We start from the raw sequence: 25,729 nt of genomic DNA, 5'->3' as shown, positions 1-25,729 counted from the left end.
TGAGTTTTATTCAAATGAACCATTGGTCATCCAGTATCATGCATTTAGATGATAACCACAGATGAAACCAGGCATAGCCTATAGCACCTCACTATCATGGCAAAATGTAACGTGTTATGGTTTCTATGGTATTTGTATGAAAAACAGTAGCCTAAATACATTATTAAATACTGTAATTATATTCCATTAGTCCTTTAATACATTGTCTACATTAATAATATAATACAATTCAATTTCAGTTTCGTTCCACTTTTGGCGCATAAACATTATCGAACATTTATCGAACTCTTGATATCGTTTTATCGAAAAAAATTATATCGCGATAATTATCGTTAACGTTTTATCGCCCAGCCCTAGCGCAGAGTAATCACGTCATCTCCATAAGAACTTTATGACTGGCCCAAAGCAGACTTCTTCCATCAGCGCGTTCTGACGTTGTACGTGATCATACCGGTAATCTTCATTCCGCGTTCACACACAGTAATTTACAGGTAATGTTACAACTTCCCTTACTGGTAAATTGCCGGAACCAGTTTATCTGTATTTTTGAAAAGTTCCTGTTCACACACGATCTCTTACTGGTAATTTACCAATAAAGACTGCATGTGTGAAAGGGGCTACAACAAAGCCAAACAACAAAGCCTGCCTACTGCCTACAGGCCGAAACAAATGAATAGATGAGTGACTGGAAGTGCAACACTAATCTACGTCTGTTTAATGTCTCTGAGAGCACCAGTGGCACTCTTACAAGCCTGTTGAAAGCCCATAATGAAGGGTCAAACTCAAGCCACGCATTACAATCCGGCTGATTGTGAGATGGCAAGCTGGAAATTGTGGCAATGGATCAATGCTAGAGCAATCTGTGAAAGGAGAGCAGTGCAATAGCTCTGTTACTAATCAATGGCTATTCATTTTCGGCTACTGCACAGCCTCGCATAAGACATTTAATAGTGCGCGGTCAGATAATTACCACCTCCAATTAAGATCTGGTGACAGGAAAGGATAAATGAAGACCATACTCGATTGACTTTAATGGAGAGACACGCAAGGCTCCGATCGACATCATGTAAATGGCTGCTATTGTCACATCCTCCAGTGAAGCATATATGGTCTGTAATGAACCTGGATGGAAATGTTCAACTTTTTAAGCGGCAATCGCAAAGTGCAGCAAATGTAAAACTTTCCCTATCCATCCTGAACGCATACGTGCATCACATTTATTAGACGCGCGTGTTTCTTTTCTAATTTCAGTCATTTTGAAGTATATGTCATTTTTGATACGTCATGCAGAACAACATTCATAAAATGTAAAAAAATAAATAAATAAATAAAAAAACTTAAAATATGTGATTTGGCTGTTCTAAATCAGTTATCAGACACTTGTGCACAAAAATATGACACTAAAATAAAATACAACGCTTTCCAGTTGATTCACTCTTTCATAACTGCCTTTGCAAGATACATTTAAGTATATAGATGTCTGTCTACAAAGTAGCGCCTGATTTTGAGCCATCATTCACAGTGCTTACACACTTCCCATGTGCATTTGTTACATTTTTCAGTATTTTTAAATATGTCTAATATTTTGTATTATTTATCCTAATTTGACTTTTCATAAGTGAGTTTTCCCCTAAAATCTACACAAAAAACATATGAAACAAAGTAGATTTTGCATGGGCCTGATAATTATACTATACTTAGACAAATCATTATTAAAGGCGCTGTATGTAACTTTTTCGCTCTACTAAAGCATAAAAATACCATAATATGTTTGAAGATATTTAACGAGTTCACATACTCGTTTCTCTGAAAAACACTTCTACAGCCAGTTATTCTACTTTGAAATGTGCGTTCCGTGTTGTCAGTCTGTTTTTTGTTTTGGTCTGTGTGACTCCGCCCACTGCCAGTTCACTCAATAGTATTTCGACACACCGGGATGCCAGTTGTTAGAAAACACAGCGTATTGCAGCCAGCAAACAAACTGGGTCAGAGATTGCCGATTCCACACAGCCTAAAAAGCCTCAGTATCCATCTAAAAATCTCTATGAACGAGAGCATATTAAAACGCGGATAAATCAACTCATCAATAGTGTGTAAGTCTCCTGGGCTTTCATTGTCAATTGCGCTCGTTCTGTCGTGTGTTCTCAAACTGGCAACCCGTCGAGTCCGAGGAGGAGGAAGGGCGGGGAAACAACGATCTCTGATATTTAGAATTTGGACTGCAGTACCTATTTCAACCACTAGGTGTCATTCTTACAGACTGCACCTTTATTTGCTTTATTGGTAACACTTTCCAATAAGATTCATTAGTTAACATTAGTTAATGTTTTAACTACCATGAGCAATACATGTTTTACTGTATTTGTTCATCTTTGTTAACGTTAGTTATAAAAATATAAAAATACAGCTGTTCGTTGTTAGTTCACAGTGCATTAACTAATGTTAACAAGATTTTAATAAAGTATTAGTAAATGTTGAAATTAACATTAACAAAGATGAATAAATGCTGTATACGTGCAGTTCATTATTAGTTCATGTTAACTAATGTAGTTAACTAATGTTAACTAACGAACCTTATTGTAAAGAGTTACCGTATTGTTATTATTAAATTGTATATTAATTAAAATTAATTTTATTATTGAATATTAAGTGTTCCCAGAGGCAACAGTGGCAAGGAACTTAAACTTCATCAGTGACTAAATCTCACATCTAACGAGTGAGAGAAGTGGCACTGATAAAGTAAAAAAAAAAAAACAAACATTTGATTGAATCTTGTTTTAATTAAACACTTTTAATTCGATAATGCACAATATAATACCTGTTCTAAAAACTTCTTGGGTGAAACATGCTAAAGCTGTGAAGAAATTTTCAGGTCACAATTCTATGGATGTCTCATGAGAATCATTATTATGATTTAGCATCTCACAATAATGAACACTACATTTACATGAAAAAATAATAATAATAATTATTATTGTACATTATGCAAAAAAGGAATGTGGAATAAATTAAAATATAAATGTAATTTTAATTCATCCTTTTTGGAGTGATGATCCAGATTTCTTAATCTGTTAATGAGAATCATTATAAGCATTACAACAAAATAGTGGATACCAAATGTCTCTTATAAGAAGTTCACTAAGAAATCTGAAAATCTCACCAGGTTTTGCTGTACGCCTGCATGTTCCTTTTTAACCATTGATTCATTTTTGAGTATGAATGCAGAAATATGTGCCAAGTCATGAGCGCTTTATTTCACAAAGCCTATAAAACAGCTAATCTTGCATTCTAACAGTCTGCAGCTTTGGAAAAATAATACTACAGAAAGTTGTATTTACAGTACATAACATCCCTTCTGTCTGTGGACCAATTATATAAGAAAAGAAATAAAAAGAAAAAACCTGTTTAATATTATCTCTTGGCTGTGTTCAGAGTACTTGGCAGACGTTTGACAGCCAGTAAAGCATGGAAATATAAAAATATTACATTTTTAGTTGATCTTAAAGTGATAGTTCACCAAAAATTATAATTATACATTATTATATCACCCCTTTTCATTTCAAATGACACCCCACAGTCAATACTCCACTATATAAATAAAGGCACGAATAAAATAAAATAATACAATGTTAAATAATATAATGTTTATGATTTCTCGTGTTAGCAGTTCTCTGAAGAGGTGAATTATTATCAGCGGATAACAATCAAAATGTAATTTTGGTTGTTATATGACAACAAAATGCTTTGAATATAGTGCACGATTTGTATGGACTGATTTATGATACTTTTATGATGCTTTTTCATCCTTTTTGAAGCTTGAAAGTCTCAGTCATCAATCATTGTAGCTGAACAACAAACAGCCTCGGAACAACGCGAGGGTGTAAATAATGACAGAATCTTCATTCTCAGGTGAAATAATCGTTTAAAGACGTGTGTGTGTGTGTGTTTGTAGCAGCACAAGAGACACGAATCATACACCACACAACGCCTCAGCACAAAGCAAACATCTGTTTCAAGTATGCGTTTTACAGCCCTCTTGTTTCAGTGCATGCTACAGATCCATCTCTCTGGCTCTCATACTCAATCTGAATGGAATAAACAGAATCTATTGTTGAATTACATCTCCTCCGAGGATAAACTGTTACTATTGGGCTCCAAGCACATTCTCCTGTGGTAATTCCTTTCTGTCAGGCCCATTACACTGAAATTGTGAGTTTACGATCGCTGACTGTTAGACAGAACTTTCTCCTGTAGCTCTGATACGACCCAAGGGAAACATCTGCTCAACTTTAAGTCGTGTACATGACTTGATATCATGCCAGATTTCCATTTCTGTTTACATATAACTTTCATTCCTTGTTGAACTTCCCACACAAACCGTGTAATGCAAATTGCATGGTATATTTCTGCTGGACTAACCGCAGGTGTAACGCGCGACTTCGCTGACACACATCGGCCCGTTTTAGTATGGTTTTGTGGATCACATTCTTGCCTGCTGGCGCTTTGATTCAGTGTCAAACATATGCAAATTATTAGTGAAGAGTGTTGAAATAAAAGCATCTGCCCTGAGAATTAAAAACATTAAATAAGAATGATGCATTTGTGAAAACAATCATGCTGATATGTTAGTTGTCTTTACTATTGCTAATGCTTTAAAGCTAAGTTTAATTAAGCTAAGTTTAATTAATTTTGCTTTATTTCCAGATTCAATCATAGGCTCGTTCTTACGTACTAGAGCACATATGCACATGCACACTCTTCAAAACGGTGCTTTAAATGTCTTGACAAACTAAAAGACGTAAATGACATTTGTATGTATTCTAAATAAAAGATATAGATTGTACTGAGTGTCAGTTTGCTTGTTTTGTTCAAGATAAGGATTGATTAAGTCCACATGTCATGCAAACTAAAAACTCTGCTTCGCAGAGGTCGAGAGCTGTCGTTCCAAACATGCAACTTTGGTTTTGCAACGATGGTTTCGGGAAACACAGACTCGTTGAACTATGCTGATATCAAGGGAACACGCGAACATAGTTGGCTAACGATGCTTTCAGGAAACACATCCCAGAGCGTTACTGACAGACTGAAGAGACGAGCTGCAACATTGGAGAATATGGGGGAAATGTTTTATTGAACCATGAAAACCTATTCTAGTATTGGCCAAAAACAAAATCAAGACTTTATAAAAAAGCAAAAAAAATCTTCTTTAGTTCATTTTTATATCAGTTTTAGTAATTTTAGCAACTTATTTTGTTTCAGTTAGTTGTGAAGGCATCTCATTTTTATTCTTGAAATGTACGATTTTAGTTACTTTTAGTTAATATATTATTTTAATCTGGGTCATGGCAATGGTGCCTTATTATTCCCAATATCACACCGCCTATCTTAAACATGCTAAGTGTTTACAGTTTCCATTTTATGTTAGCATCATTCATAGTATGTTTTCTCTCTTTTTAGATCAATAAAATAAATCAAAAAGGTCTGTGTTTAGATGTACCTTGTTAAAAATAAGTTCTTGGGAAAAGTGCACCAATTAAGAGATTTTTCCTGTTGCATTCCTGATATTGACACTTTCATGTGAATCTCATCTACACATACTGTAAAACACCAGAGGATCTACAAGTTCTCCTTCTGTATGTAAATGTATGCATACTTATGTTTTACATCAGGCGATTCCACGCTGCTATGATTTTGAGACTAGAAACTTGTGCGATCTTCACAAAACATTCTATTTTTACTCTGTGACATTCCTGTAGTAGTCTGGCAGGTTTTTCATTATTTAGCTTCAACGAGAAGTGTTAAATACACACCATCATCCCCTGGCTACACCTTAGTGTTAGGAGCCTCCGGTGCAGAAAAAAAAAAAAAAACCTTAGGTTAGATTAAGAGGTTGCTGCTGGCTGATGATAATACACACACAGTTACGCTCCCAAGGCCGTATGACTGACAGCTGCAGGCGAACAGATGAACACCATCGAAGGTTGTTGCTCTGGTGTTTACTGACAGCTTTTATTCAGGAAGACATGCACCAGTCTAGACGGTCGTCTGGACGCAGCTGGACAGAGTTCACACTGGAAACACACTTTGAGATTCCTGAGAGGGAGACATCATGATGCTGTTAAAATGTTAAATAAGCAACTCTAAAACCATTCAATCATAACATAACTGTGTTTTTAGTCGTTTTATTGGGTGACGTGATTCAGAACGCTGAATGCATGTGCTGTTGACTCGTTCTCGATTGAGCATTTAGTTGTAAACATCTGGAAATCTTTCTGGAGCTTCACTAACCAAACTAAATAAAGGCTTGTGTTTTCAGTCAAGCGTAAAACAAAAACAGATTAAGCAAAACCAAAAAATAAATTCAATCATGAACAAGTGAACTGAGAAGTCAACTTAAAACGTAACTTTTACAAAAACATAAAGCCACACCAGTAAGAAAAGTCAGCGAGAAAGTGGAATACTGACGCTTTCTCTTCAACTCGAGACGTTTGCAAAAAAGCACAGCATGACACCTCATCAAAATTGCACTGCTGTTTCTGCCAAGTTTCTTTACATTCCAAAATCCTCAGGAAAAACACATATAAATGAAATAAATAAATAACCCAAGAAGTCGCAAAAGAAACCTGTCAAACACCAAAGTTTTACTACCACTGGGGGAAAGATAAATACATACAGTATTTCCTCACGTTGCTAACAGACCAGAAAGAGTCGACAGCTGGGATATTTTACACACAAAGTGCATGGGGTCCAACTTTGTTATTCTAGTCCATCACCCTAAGGACTTATTTGCACACCTATAGTACTCTCGCTGTCATTCAAGAAAGAGAAATGCAATAAAACCCTTCTTAATTGAAGTCAACACCTTTAACACTGAATCCATGCAAGTATAAATGGCTGGTGTTGTCTTCATAAGGCACGGTGCAAAAGTGTTTGGCTCCCGTGATAGTTTAGACGAATCCATCTCACACCAGAGAGAGAAAATCACTCTAACCTCCACATGCCAGAAGGTCAAAAGCAAAGAACCGGTTAAAGGACGGCAAACATGCAAACTTTCTCAATGCCTGGGTGACTGGATAGAAATCGAGACCTTTTGACAGGAGGGTTCAAACTGTAAGAGGAGAAAACATGCAGACTTCAGATTCCTTCAAAATGCTCATAGTGGCCCTAAAAAGTATTTGGACACTGAAACTATTTTGCATTAAAGACAATACAATACTTATAGTTAGGGATGTAACAATACATCATTATATCGAGATATCACGATATAAAAATGCGACGATATGTAGGCTAACGTTGATGTAAACGTTACACCGTGTCCTAACTACACGCGACGCGCGATAAAAGGTTCTTTTCCATGTTAATCAGAGTTTTTGTCCTAACCAATCGCAACGACGACGACACGCGACAATTCTATTTTTGCAACGGTTTCTATTTTTCTGCGACGTCGCGCTGGAACAACAAACACAAAGTGTGGCAATGATAATCTCAGGTACTGTTTATGTGCTTTATTTAATGTTAAAAGCGTGTAATGTGACTTTGAATATCATACAGTGCTCCAGCTTTGTAGCTGTAAAAGCAACAATGCATAATTCACCTCAGATCTTGAAATTAAACAAATGGAATCAAGAACGTTCAAACTGTGAACGAACAAGTGTATTATTTGACAAAGATTGTTTTAGTAACTCAGTAGCCTATGTATTTTTAATAATGTTTAAATGGTGTAGTATTTGTGAATCTGATTATGCAGCTACTTATCCATTTTCTTGCGATTGCCGTCAAGATGATTCTCTGATGCTGTGCACTCGCCGCAAGACTCCGCCCACACGCTGTTCTGATTGGCTGTGGGTTTTGATTGATTTCGACGCGTCTAGTGTGGACAGACAAATTATTTGTCGCTGGAATCTTATCGCATCACATCTGCTTAGGACACGGTGTTATGATTCGCGATATAGAGTTAGTTTTATCCAAGGCTCAGCTTACTGTATTTATTAGGTATCACCCAAAAATGTAAATTCTGTCATCATGTACTCACCCTCTGTCACATTCGTGTTAGTTTGGACTCGGTATGTTGTGTCATCACCTGCAGATTCAACAACACCATCACTCCAGCCATGAGCACCAGATTACCACACTCCACACACTCGTTCTCGATCACTCGAGTTCTGATCACCTGCACCTGCACGCCCTCATCAACACACTAAATATAAACCACCATTCCCTTCACCTCATTGTCTGGTCTCGTCTATGTATAGCGTGTGTTGCTACTGCCTGTTTGTAGTGTTATTAAACTTGTTGGAACTTTATTCATCGTCTGTTTGCCTGCAACCATCCGTGACACCCTCATGTCATTTCAAACCTATACGATTTTTGTCTTCTAACAGAAATAAAGAAATCTGAGATTTCTTTCGAGTTTATTTTTCATTATTCTGAGAATAAAAGTCAGAATTGTGAGTTGTAAATCCGTAATTGAGAGAAAGTCAGAATTGCGAGATTTAAAGTACAAGTATTGCTTAAGTGTGTTTTCAGGCAACTGTACATAATAGTGTGTGTGTGTAAGTGTGTGTGTGTGTGTGTGTTTGCATTTGATTGGAGCATGAAAACATGAAAGATGTTCATGCATACAAATGCGGCGGCTCTCCATTTCTAAACCGTCTCCTGTCATAGTCAAGGGCCTCCGACGGCTCTGGAAAGCTATTTCCAGCGGGGGGAGTTAAGCTGGAGAGAAACCCGGCAAGTAATATCAACATTCAGCTCGTGTACAGTAGCTTCCCACAGTTTTATTCACAGGATTTGGCTATCGAAGCAGAATTTCCATGTTCCTCCTCCAGCTGTAGCCGTGCTTTATGAGGAGACCGTGATGAATAGACTGGCAGATTAAACAAATCTGTTTACGCATAGATGCATTACGATGAGGCCTGGAACTGAGCATTTATTTTACCTCTCAAGTAAAAAATTAAATAAAAATCATTCCTAGTTGTGCGTGCATCTCTCCAGATTATGCTGCGCTGAACAATACGTGCGATTTAAACCCAATTAGCATGTTAAGCTTGTGCAAGAGCCGCCTCGCAAAATGGGCCAGTGTGTATGATCGCATTTCTAATTACTCATTAGTCTTGACTGTTTGGAACAGATGAATCACGGCGCCATTATACATGCTGAACAGATTCGATGGATGGAAATATCATGATGAAATCTTCTTCCTAGCATTTTTTGGCACAAAATGAGCATCGGATTATGGACACATTATCCGCCGTGAGGCAAATATGAGAGACGATGTCCCCGAGTAACGTAATCCTGCCACAAAAAGAGCCAAAAAGCAAAATGGCAGAGAAAATGATTCTGTATAAAAATCTTTATAAATCTACTGCTTTTAATTCAATGTATTTAATAATTGATAATGGGTTTTGGATGAACAATGTTATTCCACCTTATTTCTGTTTTTAACCAGCCAGGTTTTGCACAACAATAAATTACTGAAACTTTACCTAAAATAAAAAGAGAAATTATAAAAATTCTAAATATTAATAAAAAAAAAATATATATATAATAGTATTGATGATACTATAATAACGCCGGTCTAAAATCCCCCTTCACAAAGATTTCTTAATGGTATTATTCTGGTAGATCCTATAAAATAAATAAATAAATATATTATTTTATAATAAACATCTGATATGATCTGGTTGTCTATTATTTTGTTGATTTATGCAGCATTTGGCTTTCAGTTAGGACAGAAAAATGACAACGTGAGTTTTTGTTCAAACTATGACTGCAAGATTTTGACCAAAAACAAGAATCATATTATGATTATTTTGTTAAATATTGCAATTTGCAACAACATTAAACAAATAAAAATTGTCTGTGACATTCTGTATGTTGATTCATGCAGTATTTACACTTACATTTTAGTGCAGACAAAAAAAAAAAATCCCATTTCTTTGATATCACACGTCCATAACGAAACACAGTGCAACTCTGAATATCTGCTTTTGGCCACAATGTAATTGTGTCATCTTCAGAAAAACAAAAAAAGCAGTAATATGGTGTCGATAAATGTTGTTTTCATGAGAGCTTTCTTCTGACCCCCCTCAAACTTCACAAATTAAAACCTCAGCCAGAAGCGGCCCCTACCTGACCTTCCCGTTCCATTATCTCGACTGTCTCGCAGAGGACACGGAGGTGATAAGTTGTTTACTGTACAGGTCCGGAGGGATAACAGGGTCCCAGCCTCGGGAAGCGCAGCGGCCCTGGCGTTACTGAGCTGAGTGCATTTCCACAGCGCAGTCGCTGGATGTGAGATTTTATGCCTGGTGTGGCAGCGAGAGCCGAGCGACGACAGCCGCTGTCATTTGGGTTCAGCTATTGAGTCGCTGCACATTCAAGGGCAAACCGAAGTTAGATAAGTGAAGTGAGAGTTCACCAAACACACACATAAAGCATCGACCAACAGCCGCTGATAGCTTTGGGCCCGAGTCAAACCAATTCTCTAAGACGATATTTAAGACTTGGACAAAGAAATAAACAACCCTTTAAAGGTGTTGACAGAGTACAAATCACATGACTACTTTACACTTTTAATATATTGAATAAAACATCAAACTAAATACATAATAATAATAATAATATCACTTTCCATCATCCAGGAAGTGTGTGCAACAAATTGCTTACCGTGCCTTTAAATATGTAATAATATTATGTGACAGTCTGGATGTTGATCATACAGCATTTACATTTTAGCGCAGAAAGAAAAAAATACTTGGTATTGCAATGCAACTTTAAAAAAAAAATAAAAAATAACAATACTTGATGTCCATATAATAATACTTTTATGTCCATAAGAGTGGTAGCCAGAGAGGATTATGGGAGATGTAGTGTGCTGTGGTGAGAGGATTATGGGAGATGTAGTGTGCTGTGGTTATAGGCATGGATCTATCTATCTATCTATCTATCTATCTATCTATCTATCTATCTATCTATCTATCTATCTATCTATCTATCTATCTATCTGTCTGTCTGTCTATCTGTCTGTCTGTCTGTCTGTCTGTCTATCGATCTATCAATCGTGTGCATATATATACACATACACATACATATACACATACACACACGCACACACACACACACATATATATATATATTGTTAAAATGCCTACAGCACAATTCACTTCTAAACAACGGTCTCTTCAGTGAAGCAAAGCAACCGTCACAAATGTCCATGTCTTAAAGTGTGAGTTCACACAGATAGTGGCGAGGTTGTGTTCGTGAATAACAGGGTCTGCTGCAGTGACCACAGGGAAGGAAGGACAGGTGTGGGTGTATTAGATCTTAATGGGACCTTGAGCTGCTCGGGGAATTGACTTATTTAGCTCCTGGCAGAAGGGCTGACGTATCGCCGTCACCGTGGCTGATTATAGACGCGCTCAGCAGAATGATGTGTGCTTGGCCTTTTCATGCTTCATTAACAAAATCAGGCAACCTGCCAAATGCACGCCGCAGCTCATTAAGTCAGTAAGGGGAATTATGTTGAATGCAAAGTCTGGGAGAAACCGCAGAGCCGCCCATTAATAACACCCCAGTAGCAGAGCAGGAGAATATGGACTGGATCATTCACCAGACTGTCTGCTTACATTTACAGGCTCATTTATTAGTGATGCTTATACTTGGGGTTAGAGATCAGAACCAACGCATAACTAACTAGTTTCTACTTTTTCCAAAGATCTGCAATGTTTGTGCTATACGAATGATTTCTCAAACCATGTGTCTTGTTGAGGAGAGCTGTTCTAATGCTTTTACAAGAGATCAAACTTACACACATACAAAACCCACAGACTTGCACTGAAGAAGGGACCGCAGCCATATTCATTCGTAAATACCTAGCAACCGCTCAGAGCACCCTAGCAACCACATAGCGACAGGCTAAAAAACGCGCTAAGAATTCCAAAATGTCCATATTTTTTTGATAAATGTTGACATTTCCATCATAAAAATCTCAATGAACAATAAAGTTAATTGGGGCTCATAATCGATTCATCATTGGCAGAAAATCTGGTAAATCATTTGACTTGGTTTTATCAGACATTCTCTGATGATCTGGATGAGAAACAAACTGCAGACATACATACAGATCAGAATTTTAAATTGTAAACAACATTAATCACTGACATTTTAACTATAAGCAAATGACCAAAACAAGGATAAACAACATAATCCTGACACATTTCACATCCTGAGATGTAATCCCTCCTCATTATCCTGATAAACGGATGTTAACATTGGCTTTCATAAAGTTCATGGTGGTATTCAGTGATAAACTGAACTGACGGGTCTCGAGAGGATCAAACCTCCATTAGCGGCTGGGAAACTTGAACATAACAGATCAATAAGCTGTGTGTGTATTAAAATAACCCTCTAAGATTTAATGTTATGAGCACAAGATGAAGCACCCAGAACTTAGTCACAGATATCAGGACAGAATATAATACTATTATATTTTATGTGGGTCTAAAAATCAAATGAAACATTTCAGTATACCGGTAAATCAAAATAATAATAAAAAAAAAAACAGTGAAAGATTTACAATTTATGCATTTCTGTATCGTTTATTGTAAAGTGGATTGTTTTGCTGTGTGCCATGCCTAATATATGAAAGTAATAAAACTAACAGCTGATTGATAGTTAGAGGATAGATAACTAATAAAATGGGAAATGTTATTGTCACAAATAGTTTCATTCATGCATGTATATAAAAGGAAGCCTTTCAAATCTGAATAATAATAATAAAATATCTACCAGCATACAGACGGAAGGAACCTTTATGCTAATTATCCTTCATATATACTTCAAACATTTCAATCTTAGAAACCTGTCGTTCTCTTTCCTACAGGATTAATGAACTGTTATCATTTGATATGGAGTCCTTTTACATGTATCTGCACTGTGTCAGGTGTAAATGGTGTTGTTTTCGCAAAACCAGATCTCAAGAAGCAGCCAAAAAAGACTTTGAATGTACACTGTATTGAATTATTGCTATTTAGTTATTTAAATCAATGCATTAATTAAGCAGTACGTCTTGCACATCATATAACACACAAACATTTCATACAACTGATTTTTTTTTTTCACAGCTTGTTACCTGATGTAACATGTGAATCATGTGAAGATGTGTGACCAACAGAAGATCGATTTGCCATATTGTGACCTCTAAGTTAAAGGAATATATAATGTATAATAAATTAAAGGAAACAATAATTATCAGACTGTCAACTCAATGTGAACAAACAAGTGTATTCTATGACAAAGATTTATTTTCAGTCACTCAGTATGTATGTTAAAATGGTGTAATATTTATGAATTTGATTATGTACTTATCTATTTCGTTGCGAGTGCAGCGCCACCGGCTCTTCTGATTGGCTAATTGGCTGATTTTCCTTGATTTTGTTGCATAGTCGTGGTGTGGACAGACAAAATGCTTGACGCTGGAATCTTATCACATCACGTCTTTAGGACACAGTGTTATGTATTGTGTAATGCCAGAAACATACTCCTGATACAGAAATCAACAAATCCTGCCAAATTAAAAGTGTTTTTTTTTTGTTGTTGTTTTTTTTTATTGAATTGAGGGAAATATCAGATTTAATAAATCTTGTATAATAGAAGTGTGCATACAGTATATAATCTCACAGCAGCAGTGGCACACCGAGCCAACATCAGCATCTGGATTCCCCAACATGAAGCACTTTATTTTTCTGCAGGGTGCCATTACTCATGACACATTCAGAGCTCTAATGCCTGCAAATGGCCACACTAATGGCTGCCATATCTGTGTTCGTGTCCTGGACAAGTCAAGAGTAAATAAGAGAGTCTATAGACACTCAACTCTGATTACATGTTTGACAGGGTTTTGAATGAAGTCACTCAAGGCGGATGGTTAGCCCTTAATTTACCCTTAAAGTTCGACCGCGGAAACTGTGATTTGGTTGTTTGGAGCATTTAACTGGATGTTGCACGTTTATTTGGGCTTTGCAACAGCTGTGAGCGACTATACTCAGCCGTAGAGTCTCAGTCATTCATATTTATAGGTCTTAAGCAGATTCCCTGCTGTTCGCTTTCAATAGCTGCAATACCATAATTGATAACATTTGACGTGAGATCGATAATAAATGGATTCAAAAATATTTAAATCACTATAATGGGGACAGTTCATCCAAAAATAATCCTCATCATGATTTAAATGACAAAGTCTTTATTCACTGTAAATCTTGCCTTCTGCCAAACATTGTTCACTCTTCTGTTAGTTTAAACCTAGCACATTCGCATTATATTATAAGTGAGAATATATAATAAACAAACAGTGCCAAACAACAGTATTTAACTAGACAAAAAGATAGAACATGTAATGCAAATGATTCATATGAATCACTGAATAGATTTTTTTAAGCAGCTCATTAAAATTAAGCATCTGAGTGAATCAACTCACTCAAATGATTCAGACTTTCCCTTCTAGTAGAGCGTGTTTAATCATTCAAACCTCGGCTTGCTTGCATAATATAATTTGACATAAACACACATTAGAGTAATATTTTGTCATGCTGAGTTGACTCTTGTTGAACTTGAGGTCCAAAAGCATTTTTAATAATAAAATTAGAAAAATAAAAAAGTTGCAATTACAAATTATTATCAGTACAGCAATAATTCTGCCTTCACATGCAATCGGAATTATCATAAATATGAGTTTCCTAGTGGGACATGAACAGCCTCTCAAATCATATTTACAACTGGGAAACTCAGAGATAATTTTGATACCCGAGTTTCCTGAGTTGGGCAGGCCATCAACTTTAAAGAGGGGAGAACGACTGCTGCCTTGTCTTGTCAATAAAGTTGTGCATATTTACATATATGTAACCATTCGAAGCCTGTTTTACACACAGCAAAAATAGCATGTTTTGGACCTAAACTCCAGATTAGTCAGCAAGCTGACTAGATAGCACAATGAATGTCTATATGGTTGTCAAAGAATGGGACGCTACATTTTATGCAAAACTAAATATCTTCAATACATTTTGGCAAGAATAAACCGTGTCCTCCATAATTTCTATTCTTTCCGACAACAAAGCACTCGAACACGATAAGCTTGTAATCACGACTTCAGCGGGAAGCAGGAATGTTCCCATAGCATGAGAAGTCAGCATTAGTACCTGAATATGAGAATGTCCTAGTATTTGTTCCCACACTTTGAGCAAAATGAACAAAACCTGATGATCAATTCACCAGATTTGAGATCACAAGCTTCTTGAGCTTCATTAGAAGCAAGAAAATCTAATCTTCTGTAAAAAGAGTCACATAATGAATTTAATTTTGATTAGAGACTTGGAAATAATGCAGAATAATCCTTATATAATGTTTTTTTTTTTTTTCATCATAACCTTATATCCAGGTTCAAATTACATTTTTTTTTTTAACGATTTTGTCACAATACAGAAAATTTAGTTAAACTAGAACAGAATGGCTCTGACAGCCGCGGGAAATAGTGAACAATCTGTGATAGTCTCTAACATCTCATCAGTGATGCATAAGGATTTGTCCACCTCCAGATCCTGCTTGATTTGAAGTATCTATAAGCAATATTTTGTTGATGACAGGCTGGTCCAGCCAGGCTCTTCCCCACTATGATTCACCGCACATCAGGGCGCTCCGACGAGGATCATTATTGTTCATTTTCATCATTCTGTGACACAGCGGGTCATTTTCAGCAGGCCTCTTCAGAGCAGAGCATTAGTTAAACAAGCACAATGGCGGAGCTTCATCTGTACGTCCCCCTCGTTATCAGACGCCTGGATGTGAATGTTATTTTAATTCCTGCATTGGTTAAGACTCTCTCTCCCCACCAGCTGTGCCCACCGACGGCTGTGGAGACATTCAGAGCTTCTTGATGTCACACAGCCAGCAGGGTTTCAATATGGCGTCTCATTTAGACGGTCTGCATGGCGCCTGGACCGCTTGGCCTCTTTTTGATTCATTAGCAGGCAGATCAAACTTTTTAAAACCCTGCTTTTGGTCATATCTGATTTTGAGGGTCATGGTTAACAAAATGGCATCCATGCAGTCACAGTGCATAATGCATTGAAATATATTTATTTTTGCAGAATGCCAATTATACCTTCCTTTGAACTCAACTAGGGAGAGGAAAAATATTAGAAATATTGGAACCAAAATAATGTTCAGTTCTGGCTATGACTCTTCAGTGACTTATTGACTCAATTCTTTAGAAAATGTGGACATGTCATCAAGACAAACAGGGTTGTGCACCATTCAGAATTGAATTGAGAATGTATTACATGGAAATTTGCAATTAAAATGTGAATTCAGGGAAGAATAACAAAAATGGAATGGATGCTAGATGGATGGATATATAAATATAGATAGATTTTGAACTATTTAAAATGCAATAGAGATGGATGGATGGATGGATGGATGGATGGATGGATGGATGGATGGATGGATGGATGGATGGATGGATGGATGGATGGATGGATGGATGGATGGATGGATGGATGGATGGATGGATGGATGGATGGATGGATGGATGGATGGATGGATGGATGGATGGATGGATCATTTTCACAAATAGATTCAAAAACTTGGTTATTAGGTTTGAATCTGTTTAACAAATGACTCATCCACTAAATCATTTGCAGAATTTAGTACTTTCCGCCATTTCTGACTCGAAATGAAGCGAGAAACCCTGACAACATGTTAAAGATACATGTTCACTACTTCAGATTTGCTGCAATACATGGCATTTTGTTTTGAAGAGCAAGCATAATAATAGTGTTTTGGTTTAGTATTGTTGTTTAGTAGGCTTTAAAGTTACTCCCAATTATTGCTTCCTTAAAAGGACTACAGAACAATTCCCATCCCACTGTCATGGCCTGCTGTTTTCCGGCTTCAATCCGTGCTACATCACCTCTCAGGCTATACAACTGCTGTAACTGGCCTGATGAGGAGTGTATCATGAGCTTCGAATGCCATAATTGGCCACCAAAGTGCCCCGGTCCATTAAAGGATCCATTTAAATACAACAGGATCATTACAGCTCATCAGGTGCAGAAGATCACCTTCAAGCGTTAGCTCTCGATGAAGAGCCACCGGGCGGTATCATGTAATCCCGTCCCGAGACAGGCTATTAATTAACAAGTGCTCACCGAAGGGACCATCCTGCACTTCCTCTCATTGTGTCTCCTTACTGGAGATCAATGCGACTCCCTGCCGATACGTCTCGCTGACGCCTTTTGTTTTCCATACCAAGTACGCAGCGTCTGGACTCGCTGCCATACAAGGGAACGCACACAGGTGACATTGACATGGTCGTCCTTTTGTGTGAAGACTCCGGCGCACTGAGCCAGAATCACACGTCTGTTAATATTTGATTTACTACAGTGCTTGCTTTTGTCTCCATTGCATTTCTTTATTTATTTCTCCTCACTGTAACCCGCTGAATATCGGTCTCAGCACTCACAGATATGTTTCAGTGTGAGGCAAGAGCTCAATACTGATCAAAAATGTAGTTATTTTATGTCTGGAAGTAAGTGGTGATTTTTGTGTATCGCTAGCGAATGGTTTTAAGTGACAGGTGAATAACGGCAAGACTGATGTTTTCCCCCAATTTATTTATTTTTTTCTCATATATCAGCAGCTTTAGGGTTTGAGAGATCGAAAGAGACTGTAAACTACTGAATATTTTAGTTTTCCAGCAACTCTTGCTGAACAAAAAATATTTTTTATATCTAAACTTCACCTGCTCCACAGCATAGTGTCCTGATAAAATGTTCCTCACACTGTGTTTGTTTGTCTCATTTCTGAGTTGGAAGACAGACTGGAACTTGTATTCCTATTTCATGCATTTCTCTGTGATTTGTGCATTTCAAAACTCACTTAAATTGACAAAACATCGACTCTGTTATTGAACTGAATTAAATCAACATGGAACTGACTTGAGTTGAATAATGACACTAATGTCTTCTTGCAGAGCTGCTTTACAGTAGAATTTGAATTAGTTCCATATTTGATTAAGTTTGCATCATTGATTGTTATTTTTTCTGTTTATCACTCAGATGCTGCTTTGAAACCATCTGTATTGCACGCTGTAAACCGGAATAAGTTGGCAAAGTTGGCACTGGCAGATTTTTATTTTATACTCATATTTTACTCTTAACTTGAAAGCTAATTCATACTTTTCATTGCACGCTGTAAACCGGAATAAGTTGGCAAAACTCACAATTTTGAGGTAATCAGTTACATCAAAATATTTAAGTTAAGAAATTTAAAGTATAAGCAAGCAGAACTGGCAGATTTTTATTTTATACTCATATTTTACTCTTAACTTGAAAGCTAATTCATACTTTTAACTTAAAATGATCATGTAATCTCAACTTAAATATTTTTTTTTTGAAGTGGAAACTTTGATATGTTTAACTAGCTGATTTAGTCAAATTGAACTTGCTAATTGGTAATACAATGCTTTGATAGCATTAGCATAGCATAGCATAGCAATTGCTAAATGAATATGGCAATATTTAACAGAAAACTGTTCTAAACAAGCTCATGCTCCACTCGACACCATGAGGGTAAAACATTACTAATAAATCTCACACTTAACATTAATTGTCTTGCACAAAAACATTATATAACACTTGATTTGAACATTTACTGTCCCTTTCGAGTATCATGGCAAAGCATTCAGGGAAATCCCAACCCAGTTTCAGTTAAAAGTGTGTCTAAATTAATGGAAACAAGCTTATAAAACTCAAAACAATGAAACAATTCATATTACTTAAAATCTGTCAGTTGTGTGAACTCAAAAGAAAAAGAAAGTTCTGAATACTCATAAAAGTTAATTTGATCGAACTACTTTGTTTGATTTAAGTTTACCCTACTCAAATTCATTCATTATTTTGAGCATTAGGGTTTGCAGTGATAAAGCGTATCAGAATACCGCCACACACCAAAACACTGTGTGTAAAGTCACCGTAAAGTCTCCCCTCACTAACTCAGACACGTAAGCAGTTGTTGTTTTGTCTCGATGCAAACAGCTCATGATTTCTGAACGCAGAACCCCCGTCTGCATAACTTATTGACAGTAGTAACGGGCGGCGTGACATGGTTTGGGATGGAGCGGGATGAGAGGGGAAAGACTGTGATAAATGAGAGCATCGTCACAGCGTCCCATGAATTATGAGAGGGGCATGAGGCGGCGCTGACACAGTACGGCAGATTGACAGAGGAAAAGGAAATACCGCTGTGATGCAACGGCACGTTTAGATGACCCAGAACGCCCCTACCCAGAGAAAAAGTGTGGGGCGATTAATCAGACGAGCATACGGGAGATAGAGGAGGTTTGGAGAGAGAAGCACGCAGCTCTTGAGGTTGATTTAGCGGGCCACGGGTCAGAGATCCAATCCCCTCCGGAAGATGAAGTAATTACCAGATGGCCACTTTGATTTGTTCCACTTTTTTTTTTACAACCACGTTATTCTTGATTGCATAATTCATTTGGAGGAAGAGGAAATGTCTGGAAAAATGTTTCTCTACGCTTGACCTTAATTTTGCCACTTAATTACACTCTGATATCAAGCGTCAATGGAAGTCTGATCTGATTCCGCCTACCATTCAAATGTCAGACGTGATATTTTCTACTTGTTATCTCTGACTTGTGATGTACAAAGGAACAAAAAGACTAGCATTTGATTTGCAGGTTTAAAACGAACAAGAGGAGATTGTGTTCACCATTAACTGTGTTCATCTCCCTTGGTTGCTTCTACACTGGACTCAAGTCCAACAAGCCTTACAAGTGTTCAATTTCACCTATATAACTATAGTTAAGGCACATGTTATGTCCTTAGGGACGTTTAGAGTGTTTTTTGGGGGGGGTTCGTGTGTGTGTTCTCTTTTAGGTTCCTTCTGTCTCTCTCGTACTTTCACTTTCTATCTATTTGAGATAATTACTTACATATGGTGACTATTCTTCTCCTCTCAGCCGCTCCGTTCCCCGATCCCCAGCATCCGTCCTCGTCATCACAGTCTCCACTGTATCCGTCTCCACTTCCCGTCTCGATTTGGTCCAGGGTGCCCAGCTTCGGGATTGACCTGCCCTGCAACAGCTGGAACACATACAAGATATGTTTAAACTTCAGAATTGAGTATTTCAGTATTTATTTTTGATTGATTTTAATCAGATTTCAAACCACATATGAAAGTGATTTAGATTGTGGTTGTAATTTTTTTTTAATAAAAATCTGATTTCATGCATTTCTTTCATGCATTTCTTTGGCTGTCAAACAACCAACCAGATTTAATTAAATAGACCAAAAAATTATTTTTGCTACTTGCCTTGCTGCTTGGCAATAAAGCCAAAATAAATAGGAATGCATGATATAATGGTATACCGTATCAGTTTTTTGGCCAAAATTGGAGATATTTTTTAAATTATTATTAACCAATACTAGACATTTGATTGTGCATGTTCATTTTCCCTATTTTCACATTTTGATCACCGTTACTGTTACTTTAAAATAATCTATAAAAACATTTTTATTATATTTGAATAATATTGTTCAATGTAAACTCAAAATGAACATGCATTTTTATACTGTACATTATAATGCTGTGTTGCCAAAAAAAAAAAAGAAAAAAAAAGACTGATTTTATATTTTAATATTTCATTATTCTTGAATTTTTTTTTTTTTACATTTATTTGGACAAAATGGTAGAAATTTAATAATGGCCATGCACTTATCATTTATTGGCCATAACAAAAATATTCTGCATCCCTAAAAAAGAGATAAAAAAAGACTGAATTTATATTTTAATATTTCATTATTTTGGACGATTTTTTTTGACATTTATTTGGACAAAATGGTGTAGAATTTTAATAATGGCCATGCACTTATCAGTTATTGGCCATAACAAAAGTATTCTGCATTCCTAAAAAATAAATGAATTAAAATCCTGCAATACATAAACATGTGCACTATCAATTAATAAAAACCTCCTTGAGCAAGAATCGAAAACAGGATCTACTGTTGAAAGCAATAACACCATAATATGACAATGGAACCTCAAGAAAGATGAGACACAAATGAAAACAATGTTGAGATGGACAGACAAACCGCACTGTATACTGTGAGTGTATAAAACAGTAAATATGTCCAATATTGTTTGTGAAAATCCTGAACATCGATCCCTCACGGCCAAATAAGGGTGATTAAAGTCCAGACACTTTGTGTGTTCAACCTTCAATTATCAAGTTGGATTTAAAAAAAAAATATAAAAACACAAAAAATGCAGTTTTAATTGATATTGATACCCCCAAACCCATTCTAACAGGTATGCATTTCCAGATTGCATAACGCTTTTAATGGAAACATTGTATTCTCTATTTGCTAATTGAGCAATCTGCTTGCAACAATGTGAGCAACCAATTGTGGTTATATTCATCCCTCAAACAACCTCTCTGCAAAAACAATAATGACAGCAACGTGACTCCATCTCTTGAGATCTGTGCCTGGACAAAATGACCTTCAGTTACCCTCAAAACTAACCTTTGCACATGGATGAATGGGTTGGCAGCAATTACAAACTCTGAGTGCACTTGAGCCATATCCGTTCAGGCTACAGGAACATTTAATTATCGAATTGAAATGCAAGACAACCTCTCAGATATTGAAAGCGCTTTGTATTTATCAGGTAGAGATCATTGGGCTGTTACAATTGTCTGTGGTAATTAGCAGCTGTAGTGGCTCAATATCTGCAGATTAAGTAGCTGAACTAATGGATTAGCAGAGCCATGATGGATGAGTGACTGCGACTCACGCTTAGAGGTCGCCTCCAATCCACACGGAAAACTTCAAAATGAAACTTTTGGAGAATGGTTGACTACCATTCAGAATACACTTGTTATTATTATAGTATGCAGGATTGTTCATATGAATAAACGACCCACAACATTCGCCAACATCAGCACAGCACACTTTTGTTTGGATAACTTCATAATTACAGTGTGACAAATGATACAAGTAGTGATATATTTATACTTTTTTATTTTCACTTACCACTTTTTATTTTATTTGACTGCCAACATTTATTTCTGAAATCATAACTAGATGTCATTCAGAATGGATAATAACAGCATTTTCTCTTGACACATTATTTAGTCTGACTGCCAAATATTTTTTGATTAAAAATGCAAGACATCTGGATGCCACTCGTTGAGTTAAACACGCACATATTGAGATCATGTGCATTTTAAGATGCCATTGTTACAGTGTAATTATACATTTCAGTACTGAGTAATATTAATTAACTACATGTACTTACTATAGGGTTAGGATTAGGGTTTGGTTTGGTTTAGGGTTAGTTCCATGTTATTAAGCACAATTTAATTGTTATTAATATAATAACTGCATGTAACCTGTAACAATGACACTGTCAAAAAGTTATGTATATGTCGCATACTACTGTTTGAAACATTTATAGTTGCATTCATACATACTATAAAAAACGAAGTATGAATTAATATATGATAGTATTAAAAATAGTCAAACAAGAGAGCAATGTTTGTTTTTTGTTGCCTTTTTTTATTGTGCAAACATATTAATTCAGTTTTATATATATACATTTCATTTATTTATTTATTTCCATTGCACTTTAATAAAGTAGTTTCTTCACAACGACCTCAGCCTATTCCCATTTTATTGCATATGTCCTTTGCTATAAAAAAGTGCTTTGAATGTTTCTCCCGAGGCCCACAGGCAGAAAAAGAAATAATGCAAAAACATCTGCATGCAAATGCATAAATTACACTCAGTCAGGCCTGTAGCAAATATATGTTACCCTTCTGTAATTTTCTTTCCGACCGTAACCAGAAAGCCTGAAGCACCGAAGGCCTTTATCTCGCTGAGGTAAAAATGTTCAATCTCTTATCTATAGAATGACCACGTTCTCCTCTAACGGTGAGGTGCATTGTTCCTCGAGGAATCCTCAATGTTCCTCCACGGTTTGATTGACTGCCTGAGGTTAGTCGACTACCTGCAGTGGTTGGAACTTTTACAATCCAGCTCCCGGACAATTGCAGAAACATAAAAAAAAAGGGAAAATGACCAGGCACAGTAGAATAATTATCGTAATCTGAATGCATCTATTTAGCTGCCAGGCAAACCACTCAAATTTATCATTGCTTCAAACCAGAGGAATAGAAATAATCTAAAAAGTGAGCATAATGTAACACTTATCAGCTTGGCTCATGAATATTAATGATGTAATCTGAGGTGTGCCCAGCTGATCTGCTGAAAGACCATAGTAAAAAGCTGCTAGCAATAGTAGGATTTGCACTTCCAGCTTGCAAGATTCCTTGTAGGCCTCTAAATTGTCACCAAAAAAAACCCTCGTTCATTACGGTTCACTGCACAGCGCAACTCTGTCCAATGCAGAAGGTATGAAAAGCATGCTGGTCACTTTGAGTTCATTTAAACACAGTTATCATCTACAATCATCTCCATAAATATCAGGAATAAGATTGATTCTCATGTTTATTAGTAACCAAAACACTGCTGTCACTGACGTTCATGCTATGAAGAAGCTCTCCCATTCCATTCGTCTTTGAGATGACTTTATACGTTTCTGAAGAACTTGCTAAAAAAAAAAAAAAAAGAAAAAGAAAGAAAAAGAAAGATTAAGATTGATTTCAAGACCTGAAAGTGAAAATGATATCTCTGGAGAAGCATTGCTTAAAGAATGTCATCTTCTGTGAAGATTATGTGAATCCCAACTACATTTCTAAGAAGTCTGGTTATCTTCCAGGAAATAAACCTTTATGCCTCTGAAATATCATTGGCATCAGGTTTTTTTTTATATATATACACAAAATATTAAGACAAAACACATTTTAAACTAACAAAGTCTACTTTTATGACTCTCATATATGTTAATATGTTTTTGCATTGTGGCATTATTTTTAAGACAATTAATCATTTCTTTCAATTCTGAATTACATGTTATTTCTTCAGTTTTATTGCTACACTCTTCCTTAATTATATTAACATTGTAAAAAAAGCTGATTAAATACTTGCTCATGTTCAGGGAACCATAAAACATTAATTGGCCAAACCAGCAGAAAACGAATGGGAGAGAAATTAAAGGAATAGTTCACTCCAAAGTTAATAATTTCTAACCCCGATGTTATTAAAACAAATATGATCTTTCTTTTTTCAGGGAAACACAAAAGGAGATATTGCAGAAGGTTTAGCAGAATGTCTAAGCTGCTTCATATAATGAATGGGAATGTGAGCTGTCAAGCTGCAAATATTACATAAAATAACATAATTTATTACATAAATAGACTTACACCCAGAAGTACACATCCCGTGTGCTATAAAAATACAGTATATGTTATATAGTATATGCCAACATATGCTACAATCAGGGTTTGAAATGAACTCTGAAAATTGAAATGTATGAAATCCAAATTTGATATACTATATATATATATATATATATATATATATATATATATATATATATAGTATATCAAATTTGGATTTCATACATTCATTTCTTATTCAAACAAAATCCTGTTCTCCAGCCATCTCCTCCCTTCTTTCATCCAGATCCTTTTTACCAAAAATGACAGATCAATACAGTACAAAGAACATCAAAAAATGTAGGATGCTGGAAAGCTTTTTTCTAGTGCGCTGTTATTTGTTGCGTAGTGATGTTCATGTTCAAGTAGGCCAGATATGAGCAGATTCTGCACAATTCGCTGTATTTAATATATCATGATGACTCACGAGTTGAGTATTTGCGTTAAATCAGTGCAGATTTACACAAACTTCCATGAAGTGAGTAAACATAATAAGTAACACGTCAAACTGGCTAGTGATTTGACAGCGGGTTGGCGGGTGTTAATTTCAAACCCTGGCTACAATTAGTGTTAAGATTTTTTTCTGGGGGTTACATAGTTATATCAGGTAGTGACAATTGAGTGAATCTTTATGAGTGAATCATTGATTCATTAAATGATCAATTCATTCAAAACACAGATTCATTCGGGTTTGAAAAATGATGCTGTGTCCCAATTCGCCTGCTTATACCATGCCCTAAAAGTATGTACTGTTTTTGTGAAGATAAAGTCCATACCTTTGAGTGTGTAACAGAAGAGTAGGCAAGATTTACGACAAGCTACTTCGTCATAATTGCATCTTTAACAGAAGCTCTGTCACTTAGTTATGTGCATCCGGTCACCGTTTCAACTGCCCTGTCAATCATCATATCACAGTTAAAATCCTCCACATTCAATTTAGTTTAATCTACTACCATATCAGAGAGAAATGAAGAAGCACGTTGATATCACAATTGTGGGTTTTGTGTTTGCAATATGCATAATGATGCATTTAAAAGTTTATAAATAAATGACTGATTATTAATCACTCAAACTCCTTTATATTCACCTCTCTTCTTAACCGTCGGTCACGCACATCCGCCATGTTTGTAGTCTAACTCTTTTTATTTGGGTTTGTAATTGACCTCGTCCACTTCGGATTCTAACTGAAACAAGTAGACACTAAAAACACTAATTTCAACATACTATGATTTGGGACACACTAATTCTAATTTCAAATACTATTTAGGATGGATAGTATGCAAATAGGGATGAAACATGTGTGAGTCATTGAATCAC

The 25,729-nt window shown here is 36.2% G+C and overlaps 1 protein-coding gene across 2 annotated transcripts in view; it reads right to left on the bottom strand.

The window, feature by feature from the left end:
• gpc5a (glypican 5a) overlaps positions 1-25,729 on the bottom strand; it is a 160,064-nt gene that overhangs the window by 23,243 nt on the left and 111,092 nt on the right. The window contains exons 7-8 of one of the 2 annotated variants that reach the window (XR_013819645.1): positions 18,374-20,156; positions 17,678-18,206 (exon numbers count right to left, since the gene is read on the bottom strand). Coding sequence is in view for 1 of the 2 variants with exons in the window: in XM_079856740.1 (XP_079712866.1) it covers positions 20,006-20,156 (151 nt within the window). In the remaining variant the exon portion in view is untranslated. Of the gene's footprint in view, positions 1-17,677; positions 18,207-18,373; positions 20,157-25,729 lie in introns of those variants that run through there. The other variant, XM_079856740.1, reaches the window with a different exon arrangement.

The sequence above is a fragment of the Squalius cephalus genome (assembly GCF_949319135.1).
Source record: "Squalius cephalus genome assembly, chromosome: 2".
Taxonomy (NCBI): domain Eukaryota; kingdom Metazoa; phylum Chordata; class Actinopteri; order Cypriniformes; family Leuciscidae; genus Squalius; species Squalius cephalus.
This window is presented reverse-complemented; position numbering and strand designations above follow the sequence as displayed.